This window comes from Aquarana catesbeiana, linkage group LG03 (assembly GCF_042186555.1).
Source record: "Aquarana catesbeiana isolate 2022-GZ linkage group LG03, ASM4218655v1, whole genome shotgun sequence".
Classification (NCBI taxonomy): domain Eukaryota; kingdom Metazoa; phylum Chordata; class Amphibia; order Anura; family Ranidae; genus Aquarana; species Aquarana catesbeiana.
The window spans coordinates 534,039,136-534,052,242 of NC_133326.1; the positions used below are offsets into that span (position 1 = coordinate 534,039,136).

Here is a 13,107-nt window from a genome sequence, read left to right on the forward strand (position 1 = left end):
ATCACCTTCATCCATAGACACTATTTGAATCAAGATATAATGTTTGACTGTTAAAATTGTTAGGTAAGTCAATATTTTTCATGGGATGTACTTACCGTTTCACATGACTGTAGGTAAGATTTTAACGGTACAGTTTTCATGGTTTGTTGAGATGACCTATGCTCCAGGATTCCTCTCAAATTTTAGCAAGCTGACAGGTGGGTCAATCCTAAATTATATTTACACACCTGGAGAAGAAAGTACCTCCGGTGTGATAAATATATTGGAGAACCTGTAACATCCAGCAAGGCACAGTTAGTAAAACAATCACCATATCTCTACCTACTTTACAAATATGCCAAACAGCTAACTAAGGAATTTCCGTTCCTCCTTACCTAATACATGATAGCAGTATTCCACAAACACTGGGTCAGAAGAAATTATCAAGGTACTTCTAAGCCATATCACTCAATGAAAGCAATTGGGTTTTAGCCTATAAGAATATAAGGCAAATAAAAACTCCAATAATCCATATTATCCTTATAGTAACATATCAAACTACACTGCTGATTTCCCATATGGGGAACTCTGTATCCAATCATACTCAGTGGCCAAACAAACACTTTGATGAACACTCACTTAAAATGATGCCCGCCTTTAAATAGCACCAGATATTAGCTATTTTCTGTGTGTTAAACCACCATAGTATACCAAGCCATCTGTAACAATAGTGAAGAATAAAAGGGAAAAGTCTGGATGGCCGCACTTCCCTGAAAAAAGCACCTTTACTGTAACAAAAAATGGGTCACATTAAAAGTGGATAACACAGGACAACTGCTAGCTAACGCGTTTCACATCAACCGATGCTTACTCACAGCAAAGACATATAACAGGTAGGTAATTAAAAAAATATGAAACACCTGACAATGAGAAAAGGACAAGGCAGAAACATACACACACCATCCTAGTTGCATGTATTAACCTTCTAGCGCCCAGAAAGTAGAGAGTGTAGATAAAGAATCAATGAGTTTAAAAGTTTTTAGTGTGCAATAAAACTCTGGACGATCGTAATAACCGGCACGCTGTAAGGGGTTAATTCTAAATTAACCACACGTATTGATGTAATAATAGCAATGGTGTAAACCAAATGTGTCAGAACAAAAGTGCACATATATACACATGTACATAAAAAATCATCATGAATATATATATACCGTAATGTTATGAACAAATGCATTGTGTGGAACCCCACTTAGTCAGTCGTGCTGAAAATATGCGAACCACATTCACACGCTGGTGGACCCCTTTTTAGAAGATGTCAAATAGTATCAATATAATCAGAAATTTTTTTTTATACAAGAGCAGATAACCATGTACTCTGTTCTCATGTCAATTTTTTCTTTAATTTCTACATTGTTTCATTTTCAAATTCTTCAGTAGTTTTTACTGCAGATATATTGATGACCTTTTGTTTATCGTTTCTAACTCCACTACTGATCTCAATAATTGGTTGACATATCTAAACGACAATGATCTCAATCTGAAATTTACAGGAACCATGAATCCCAAAACTATAGAATTTTTGGATGTTAGACTCACAGGTGAAAATGGCAGGATAACTTCTAGTCTCTTTAGGAAGCCTAGTGCTGGTAATGTGTTGTTGCGAGCTGACTCGGGCCATCCCAGCCACACCATCAACAGCATCCCGGTAGGCCAATTTTTGAGATTAAAAAGATTATGTAGTAAGCAATCTGATTTTCACCAAGAATCTAAACTCATGGCAACAAGATTCGAATCTAGAGGCTATTCTAAATCAATTATTAATAGAGGTCTTAAAACAGCGAATCAAGTCCCTAGAGACAAACTTCTTATCGACAAACCTTCTAATAAACAGGTTAAATCAAATAATTTGAACTTCGTTCCCACTTTCTCTACCCCCTATAGTGAAGAATTTGCTAAAATTAAAAAAAAATAGTCAAGAACTACCTTCCAATCTTGCAACATGATTCAATATATTCCCAGATTCTTCAAAGAGGCATTCGTACTGTCTCTAGAAGACCCCCATCTTTAGGCAGCCTTCTTTCCCCCAGTCTTTTTTCTAGTGCTAAATCTTCCAGCACCTGGCTATCTTTTCAGGGTACATTTAGATGTGGGGGCCGAGAGTGCGCCTACTGTCCTTTTATCCATAAAGGTGATATTGTGGTATCAGCCTCCATGGGTAATACACATAAGATACGCTCCTTCATAAATTGCAACACACGATACATTGTATATGTTATTACCTGTACAGTGTGTCGAATACAGTATGTCGGTAGAACTACACGTAGGCTGAGAGACAGGCTTTACAATCACCTGTATGACATTTCAAAAAATCATCCAACTAATATAGCACGACACTGGAATATCCACTATCAGAAAGACACCAAAAGTCTTGTCATCCAGGGGATCGAGAAAATTAAAAAAATATTTAGAGGAGGGGACAAATTTAATATTTTATGTAGGCAAGAAGTGAAATGGATTTTCATTTTAGATACCCGACAGCCCTCGGGTAAATGGGACGTGTCTCATTTTTATTAGTTTAACGGAGAAGATTACCAGCCACACTGGAGCATACTTTAGTTTTCCTTTATTGGTGGAATATTATAGCAGGTTTGGATTTTTTAGACACTAGAGTATTGCCACATGCGGAGTGAGACCCCTCTCTGCCTCCACAGTATGATACACTCTTTCTTCTGGGATATGAGGTTCCGGGCGGTAACACGCTCAGGCATCTGTTCTTACAATTATATGTACATTTATGCTGTTGGCCATTAGTGGTAAACAGTTAAATCCAGTTTTTACTTGTCTTTTTGATCAAAGCAATAATTGTCTTACTATAATTGTCCTGCATTGACACTCCAATGCAGGACAATCGGTTAATTTCAATTTTTGGTTGTTCTTTTCGATCTAAGTAATAATTGTTCCACAGTAATTGTCTCATATTGGTACTCCTCTTTGAGTGACATACTTTATTGTTGTCTTAATGGCTGCGTTCGCATCCATTGATATAGTCATTGTGGTTTATTATGTATTTAAATAGTATGTTTTTTCCTCATTACATATCCCGGCTAATGCCGTTGTGTTCACATTGGGTTGGATTAAATGATAAGTTGCCAGTAAGCCGAGTTTTGCAGTACACGGAGTGAGACTTCTTGCCTTTAGGGTCTTTCATTTCGTGTGCTGGGTTTCGATTTTTGATTTGAGTATGGGCTATGACATATGCTCTAAGTAGTATGTGGTTTCAACGGGACATGCCTTATGCCATCCTGACGGCTTTGTTGTATCCTATGACATTGCCAATGTGGTTCACATTTTGATTTTAAGACGTATGGGCTTTTTCCTTTTTACATATTCTAATTTATGCTGTTGTGTTCCCTCACAACATAGTATTGGTTTGGATGGGAAGCCTTTAGTGAGCCAAATGCTGCAGCACATGGAGTGAGACTTCCTGCCTTTAGTGCTGCTCCCTTTGTGTGCTGGGATTCGGCTCTTGTCTTTAATATGGGTTATGGAATGTGCTCCAACTAGGATGTGGTTCTGTTCCTGCTTCCAGCCCAATTTTATTTTAACAGACAACAGAGTTTTAATGACATTCACATTGTGGTAAAGTGTGGTTGTAACTTACCACTTTATTTTTTCATACCATTGTTGTTTTTGATTTTGTGGGCTTATTCTTGGCTACATTTCCATTATATTTGTGTTATATTCGTGTCATTGGTGCAAGCATTTTTCCACATTCACATACCCGTACACCCCATTGTTTGGACGCTCTATGAAGCACCCTACTGAAGAATTTGAAAATGAAACAACGTAGAAATTAAAGAAAAAATTGACATGAGAACAGAGTACATGGTTATCTGCTCTTGTATAAGAAAAAAATTCTGATTATATTGATACTATTTGACATCTTCTAAAAAGGGGTCCACCGGCGTGTGAATGTGGTTCGCATATTTTCAGCACGACTGACTATGCATTTATTCATAACATTACGGTAAACATATATTGATGATGATTTTTTATGTACATGTGTATATATGTGCACTTTTGTTCTGACACATTTGGTTTACACCATTGCTATTATTACATCAATACGTGTGGTTCATTTAGAATTAACCCCTTACAGCGTGCCAGTTATTACGATCGTCCAGAGTTGTATTGCACACTAAAAACTTTTAAACTCATTGATTCCTTATCTACACTCTTTACTTTCTGGGCGCTAGAAGGTTAATACATGCAACTAGGATGGTGTGTAGGTGTTTCTGCCTTGTCCTTTTCTCATTGCCAGGTGTTTCATATGTTTTTAATTACCTACCTGTTATATGTCTTTGCTGTGATAACCTTCCACTTAGCTATGAGTAAGCATCAGTTGATGTGAAACGCGTTAGCTAGCAGTTGTCCTGTGTCCACTTTTAATGTGACCCATTTTTTGTTACAATAAAAGTGCTTTTTTTCACGGAAGTGCGGCCATCCAGACTTTTCCCTTTTATTCTTTACTAATCGTGCAGAGCCAGCACCTGTGAGGCTGAGGGAGCCTTGTATCATCATCCTAAGTAGTTATCCTGTGAGTGGCTTTATCTTCTTACCATCTGTAACAATAAACATATTCCTAAACTGCTCACTCTATGTATCCATATGTTTTACAAGGCAAACACAAGGGTAGAAAAAGGGGGAGGTTTCATTGCTCACCTCTCCAGTGCACAGCCAAACTGAAACAGCCTCCAGCATTACTCCGCTCCCAACCTACATCACTTATAAATACCAAATGATGCCTAATCACAGGCTTCTCCAATTTGCAATCGCCACACAATTGAGTTCATATGTACTCACTTGTGCTGTCTAATAGCAGGTTATCTTATTCATATGGTACTGAAAATAGCTTCCCACTAGGGGAAGGCTTTTCTGCTGAGCATTCCAGGTGTAACATCTCCAATGGCCACTAGGGGTTGCTCCTGCAAGCCGGCGCAATGAGGCTGTTTTAGTTTGGCTGTGCACTGGAGAGGTGAGCAATAAAATCTCCCCCTTTTTCTACCCTTGTGTTTGCCTTGTAAAACATATGGATACATGGAGTGAGCAGTTTAGGAATATGTTTATTGTTACAGATGGCTTGGTATACTAAGGTAGTTTAACACACGGAAAATAATTTGTATCTGGTGCTATTTAATTGCGGGCGCTTCTTCTGACCTAGTGTTCGTGGAATACTGCTATCATGTACTAGGTAAGGAGGAACGGAAGTTTCTTAGCTGTTTTGCGCATTTGTAAAGTAGGTAGAGATATGGTGATTGGTTTACTAACTGTGCCTTGCTAGATGTTACAGGTTCTCCGATATATTTATCACAACGATTTTGGGGATATTAATCTTCATGATCATCACTCTCTTGCTTTTATTCAGGAAAACAATATCTTAAATTGGTAAGTTTAAATATAATACATTCCATATATGTAGCCGCCCCTTTCTCCAGTGTACTTAATATGTAGCTCTAACAGGATACCTCCAATAATTGATTACTCCTCTAATACTAGATACATCTCTAGTGTACCCCTACAAACAAACTGTTGTTTTGAGGCATATTTTGCTGCATGGTGTGTTGCTGGCTCTTACTTCAGGAGATACATGTAAGTGACCCTTATTTTTTATTTGGGAAGACAGGGCATAATTGTTATATACTGTGCTGCATTATGTATATTCTGTATACTATATAAATATTTGTTGTGAACTTTGTTTCATAGTTAGATCTAGTTTCTTTGTGGTCAAGGAATTGAGGTCCTGAGGAAGCTGTTTGTGAAACGCGTCGACCTTCTGGCCATCTTTACAAAGAAACAATATGTGGAGAATATATGTACCAGCCTATCCAATAATCATATGATGGTTTTAAGTGCATTTGCTATATATCTTTTTTATATGTAATTGTTTTGTAATAAAAATATTTTTAGGTGAATCTAATGTGGTTCAGTCCTTCTCTGGTAAGCTTTGTCTGTCTGTTTTTTACTCTAACAACCAACCTCAGTCCACTGGGGATGAAAGCATTATTTCTGTGGGTATGATGACGTCATGACTTCCACAAGAGCATAATTTTCACCAACACCATGGCAACATATAATGTATATCCCAATATACCCCAGTCTCTCACTACCTCCAAACCTCCCCATCAGGGTGGTTAATACAAATATTTTTTTAGTAAAAATTCAGAATTACCTAAAAAATTATATGATTATTCTGTTAAAAATTGCATCCTGACCCCCTCTGCGCAATTGTGGTGGGATCTGGCGGTGCCGGACACAAGGGAGACGGCAAGACTCTACTCCAACAATACAGACGCATCTGGGACATTGCCATAAATAAACTAGAAATTCCCTCTATTAATGACTTTACCCCTATTTGGCATAACAAGATTCTACCAGACCTCCTACAGATCCCTGACCCAGGGGTTTGGGAATCCTGGAGAATCTTCTACTTGCACCACCTACTTTCAAATGGGGAACTGAAACACTTCAACATCTTACGCAATTAATTCACACTCCCGAATTTTATGTTTTTTTTGGTTCCTGCAGGTCCGTCATGCCATACAGTCCCAGTTTCCTCAGTCTCCCCCACAGCCCGCCTTTAATGCTCTCATGGCAGTGGTTAAGGGTACAGATCCACAAAAACTAATCTCCACCTTTTACAACATGCTCATTACACCGTCACCTACTAAACTAGCATATAATCTTAAATCTCGATGGGAGAGGGAGGTGGGCCAGATGGAAGGTGAAGAATGGACTGAAGCATTAGATTCCTGTAAAGCAGTATCCCCTAAGCTATGCGATAGGCTAGCTCAAATTTTTATCTTGCACCGCGCCTATCTCAACGCCCTCAGAATAGCTAGATACAAGAGGGACAGCCCCTCCACCTGCCAACTCTGCCATACAGAGTCAGGCACGTTTTTTCACCTTATATGGGCATGTCCCCTAATACAAGGATTCTGGAAGCAGGTAGTGGACTTTCTACATGACACCATGGGCTCTCCACTCACCCTAGACCCGAAACATTGCATACTGGGGATATTCCCAGACCAAGACATTGACAGATTTACAAAGATATTCCTCCATGAAACCTTATTTTCAGCCTGGAAAACCCTGGTTAAACAATGGATGAGACCATCCCCCCTACCCTAACTGACTGGAAGGTAGACGTGAACAGCACCCTGCCTTACAAAAAATTTGTATATAAAAACAGGGGGTGCCCAGCCAAGTATGAAAAAATCTGGGACAGGTGGCGCTCAGACTCTGACACCAGCACTGGCCCAACAGCCTAATTCCTTTTGGGATGGACGAATATCATATATAATTACATTACCGCATTGACTCTGCACAGACATTGTCATCTATAAGCATCGTATCTGCATAATGTTTATTAATGTTTTGCGATTAGTACACACTGTTATGACCTTTCTTTTTTATACGCATGATTCCTGTATTGCCACAAAGTAACATGCACGTATATGTTGTATATGCAAATTGTTTAATAAAACGTTTTGAAAGGAAAAAAATTGCATCCCATTGCTATCGTGATGGCCCCTCCATGCCTTCTCAGTGTTTTCTTCCTCCCTACCTCTTCCCCCTTCTCTTTTCTATTTCTCTCCCCCTCTTCTTCTCTACCTTTACCGTCTGTTTCCTACACTTTTATGTTAGGATTATAAAAGATCCTCTGGATTGTATAGTGTTTTTCAGCGAGTCTGTTATGAACATCTTGAATTGACTAGAGAACCTTTCTATGTTGGCTTGGGATGTCACATATGTGTACGTTGTGTTTTCATTATGGCTTTGTTTTAACACAATAAAAATCATGCCATTGTGTCGTTTAATGAGGATGGAGGTAAAACTTGCACAACGACATGATAGATACGAGGACTTTCGTTTAAGGTGGACCCCCTGAATTAATATGGAAACAGATAATTTTAGGACCTTAATGTGAAGCTTTGTATCTGTGAAATTGATTAAGGTGGTAAAGTGAAATATGCCCTCTATTTGGGTATGCCTCTCTTATTGTCCTTATATCTTTGTTTCATTTTAAGGAAGTCCAATAGAGTTTTGGGAAAAATAATGATCATAATAATATTGATATAAGACGGAGAGGAAAGATACATAGGCATGTATAGAAATACATATGACTAGACTTTATACATAGTTATGTTTATTGAAGAGGAAGTATGAATACTGAAGGATTTTTGTATTCTCCCCTTTTATCTTTTATATCGTTTACTTCTTCTTTTTTTTTTTATTGTTTTTTTTTTTCCCCTGTCAATGAAAATTTACTAATTTTTATAACATTTTTTAATTTGGCAAAACTGTGCCGCACAGCCACATAGGTCATTCACAGGAATCTGAAAAAAACAATTACTATTTGCCACTGCAGCAGAAGGACCTGTAGTTCTTAATGGAGCACAGGTGCAGTGACGTTATTGCATTTCTGGTCTATTGATACTTTCTCCGGTCCTGTAACCGAATGCCCATAGGGTACGAACCTGAGGCTGAAGGAATAGTCTGCAGGAGTCTAAGCATTGTACCTGTAATCCACTTATTACAGTTTCATTGCAAAATAATAGGTGGAGTTAAGCCCGGTACATACTGTACATGCCGAAATTCGTCAGGTTCAGCAGGAACTTTTGGTATGTGTGTACTCCTCTCTATTCAACAGAAAGTGGTCCAGCAACCAGCTTCTCTCACACGTTCATTCACTGATCTGTGTATATTGATGAGGAGCGAGTCCCCTCTGTCAGAATACAATAGTGTAGCAGGGGAGATTCCTCCATCCACATCGCTTGTGTAGATGTCATTTTTTTTATTTTTTCATTTTTGTTCAACCCAGGGACTTGATAAAAGTGAACTCTAGCTTTTTCTCATAATGACATTGCCAATCTGCTTAAAGCCCCGTACACACGATCGGATTTTCTAACAACAAAACCGTGTATTGTTTTCCAAAGGATGTTGGCTCAAACTTGTCTTGCATACACACGGTCACACAAATGTTGGCCCAAAATTCTGAACGTAAGAACGCGGTGACGTACAAGACGTACAACGAGCCGAGAAAAAGGAAGTTCAATAGCCAGTGAGGCTCCTTCTGCTTGATTCCGAGCATACATGAACTTTTGTGCGACTGATCTGTGTACACACGATCGGAAATTCCGACAACAAGTTTTGTTGGCGAAAAATTTGACAACCTGCTCTCAAACATTTGTGGGTGGAAATTCCGACAGCAAATGTTCGATGAAGCATACACACGGTCAGACTTTCCAACAACAAGCTCACATCCAACATTTGTTGTCGGAAAATCCGTTTGTGTGTACGGGGCATAACAGTGGCGGCCCATCCATTAGGGGCGCCACTCCATCTCTCCACTCCACCCCCCTATATGCAATGGGTAGATTCATGCATAGCCACGGCCACCACGACCACCCCCTATTCATGCCTCTAGCCATGTTCAGGGCACCGGGTGCATGAATTACAGTGGCTGGGATTTTTTTTAAGCACCTGATTAGAGCCAGAGGCTCTACTAGGCTTCAAAATAGGGTGGGATTGGGTCGCAGAGTATGCGCTCCGATCCAACCCAGGTGTGTTACAACAGTGAATGAATATACTGTTTGCTGCCCCTCCCAAAAAAAAATTCCACTGCTGCTTAATAAACTATTCCCTGAAAAAGACTTGACAATAACGCTACATGTAAAATAGTTTAGTCATTCCTGCAACATTGCCAATGTCATATATAAGCAGGTGTTCGAACATAATAAAGGATATAGCTATAACACCAGTGTATAAATATGGTTATTTACAATGACAATAAAATACATAACAATTTCAAAATATTAAAAATAATTTAAAATAGTAGCTACTAGCTAACATCTTTATTTTTAAGCAAGAAGACAGAGATCAGCTTCATACACATCAATTCTCTCTCTTCAGCTACTAATCTTAGTTAGCATTTTGTTAATAGCTTGTTTGACATGAGTCGTAGAACTTCTTCTTCTAGTCTTTCCTTGAACCATTTTGCGACGTTTTATTTCTCGGCATAGTTCATAAAAAGCATCAGTGATGTTTCCTTCACCGGTACATGCAGAGCATTCATAAAAAGCGCAGGACAGCTCTGCAGCCAGTCTCTCTCCTTCTTCTGTACTTACTTGCCGTGAATGCGTCAGGTCTGCTTTATTTCCTACTAGAATAAAAGTAACATTCTTGGGTTTTTTTACTTCATCTAACAAGTTCTTAAAGTACATGGCATCTTCAAAACTTCCTCTGTCAGTAATGTCATAAACAATAACAAAACCTTCACCCCAGCGTATGTGGCCATCTCTTTGCAAAGGGTCTTCCTGAGACAAGACAAAGTGAGAAACAGAAGATTATACACACTGCAAATGAAATAAAATAAAATAACTTATTCAAAATTACTTGAATAAAAAACAGAGAGAAAACATTATGTCACCGATTTCATTCAAACTAGAATTTGTAGAATATAAGTTATAGAAAAATATGAATTTGGCTGAAGAAGACAGCACTACATCCCTTAGTAAACTCAAAACATTGTGCCATGCAGGATGGGACTTTAGAGGTGCTGGAAACCCCCCTCTCAGAATAAAGGTCAATGAATAATTGAAGTAAAAAAGTATTTTTACATAAATAGTAAAAAAAGACACGAGACATAATAGGGGTCTATCCCCTTAAAAACATGAATAATTGTTTCTACACATAATATCGAAACCATAACAAACACCCCTGAAGGTAGAGTTTTCATGTAATGAGTGGAGTGATCTATTATCTGAGGTGTTGCACCCATGTTTTGCGGACACATTTAGGAGATACATGTGAGTAGACTGTTATGTATTCTATGGGCAATGCATATGGGTTGGACCTTTTCCTTACTGAAATGTATTGTCAGGCTGTATAGGACTGAGGAGATAGACAAATGTAGCTTTTGTGTTCTGTGTCATTTTGTTTTTTATTAGCACAAATTTTGGGCTACTGACCAGACAAGTCTATGCTTCCTGGCATCTGCTCCCTGTTTTCTGGGGTTGGTGTCTGCAGCCTGGAGGTAGGGCTGGCCTTGACCTTGCCCATTTGTCTTTATCTGCACACTTTTCAGCATCCCTAACTGGTGTCGGAGTGAGGGGTACATGCGTCTCTCCTGACATCGCTAAATATAAATGCTCATTGTTTATGGATTGTATATTATGTACAGTATCTCACAAAAGTGAGTACACCCCTCACATTTTTGTAAATATTTTATTATATCTTTTCATGTGACAACACTGAAGAAATGACACTTTGCTACAATATAAAGTAGTGAGTGTACAGCTTGTATAACAGTGTACATTTGCTGTCCCCTCAAAAACTCAACACACAGCCATTAATGTCTAAACCGCTGACAACAAAAGTGAGTAAACCCCTAAGTGAAAATGTCCAAATAGGGGCGAAAGTGTCAATATTGTGTGTGGCCACCATTATTTTCCAGCACTGCCTTAACCCTCTTGGGCATGGAGTTCACCAGAGCTTCACAGGTTGCCACTTAAGTCATCTTCCACTCCTCCATGATGACATCACAGAGCTGGTGAATGTTAGAGACCTTGCGCTCCTCCACTTTCCATTTGAGGATGCCCCACAGATGCTCAATAGGGTTTAGGTCTGGAGACATGCTTGAATGAAGTCCATCACCTTTACCCTCAGCTTCTTTAGCAAGGCAGTGGTTATCTTGGAGGTGTGTTTGGGGTCGTTAACATGTTGGAATACTGCCCTGCGGCCCAGTCTCCAAAGGAAGGGGATCATGCTCTGCTTTAGTATGTCACAGTACATGTTGGCATTCATGGTTCCCTCAATGAACTGTAGCTCCCCAGTGCTGTCAGCACTCATGCAGCCCCAGACCCTGACACTCCCACCACCATGCTTAACTGTAGGCAAGACACACCTGTCTTTGTACTCCTCACCGGGTTGCCGCCACATACACTTGACACCATCTGAACCAAATAAGTTTATCTTGGTCTCATCAGACCACAGGACATGGTTCCAGTAATCCATGTCCTTAGTCTGCTCGTCTTCAGCAAACTGCAGACTTTCTTGTGCATCATCTTTAGAAAAGGCGGACGACAGCCATGCAGACCAATTTGATGCAGTGTGTGGCGTATGGTCTGAGCACTGACAGGCTGACCCCCCACCCCTTCAACCTCTGCAGCAATGCTGGCAGCACTCATATGTCTATTTCCCAAAGACAACCTCTGGATATGATGCGGATCACGTACACTCAACTTCTTTGGTCGACCATGGCAAGGCTTGTTCTGAGTGGAACCTGTCCTGTTAAACCGCTGTATGGTCTTGGCCACCATACTGCAGCTCAGTTTCAGGGTCTTGGCAATCTTCTTATAGCCTAAGCCATCTTTATGTAGAGTAACAATTCTTTTTTTCAGATCCTCAGAGAGTTCTTTGCCATGAGGTGCCATGACCAGTATGAGAGAGTGAGAGCGATAACACCAAATTTAACACACCTGCTCCCCATTCACACCTGAGACCTTGTAACACTAACGAGTCACATGACACCGGGGAGGGAAAATGGCTTATTGGGCCCAATTTGGACATTTTCACTTAGGGGTGTACTCACTTTTGTTGCCAGCGGTTAAGACATTAATGGATGTGGGTTGAGTTATTTTGAGGGGACAGCACATTTACACTCTTATACAAGCTGAACACTCACTACTTTACATTGTAGCAAAGTGTAATTTCTTCAGTGTTGTCACATGAAAAGATATAATAAAATATTTACAAAAATGTGAGGGGTGTACTCACTTTTGTGAGATACTGTATATGTAGCGGTGCCCCCATGGGGTCGCTGCGTATTCTAGCTACACACATCACCCTGCTTGGTCAGACATCCATTTCAGGCACACTTTCTCCAGTCAATGAACAGTCTCTTGCTTGTTTTTGTTGTTGTTGTTTTTATTAGGGGATTAAACTGGGATGGGGAAAAGGGACATGGGATGTCAAAATGATTATTTTATAATCTTTTATAATCTTTCTCAGTTGAAATAAAGGTAGTTGAATCTAAATTGACAGTTTCTCCTACTTCACATCTCC

The 13,107-nt window shown here is 39.5% G+C and overlaps 1 protein-coding gene across 1 annotated transcript in view; it reads right to left on the reverse strand.

The window, feature by feature from the left end:
* Positions 1-7,389: 7,389 nt before the first annotated feature.
* The window catches only part of RERG (RAS like estrogen regulated growth inhibitor), a 47,204-nt gene continuing 41,486 nt past the window's right edge, over positions 7,390-13,107 (reverse strand). The window contains exon 5 of the mRNA XM_073621315.1: positions 7,390-10,358. Coding sequence (XP_073477416.1) covers positions 9,951-10,358 — 408 coding nt within the window. The 3' untranslated portion in view covers positions 7,390-9,950. The remainder of the gene's footprint in view (positions 10,359-13,107) is intronic.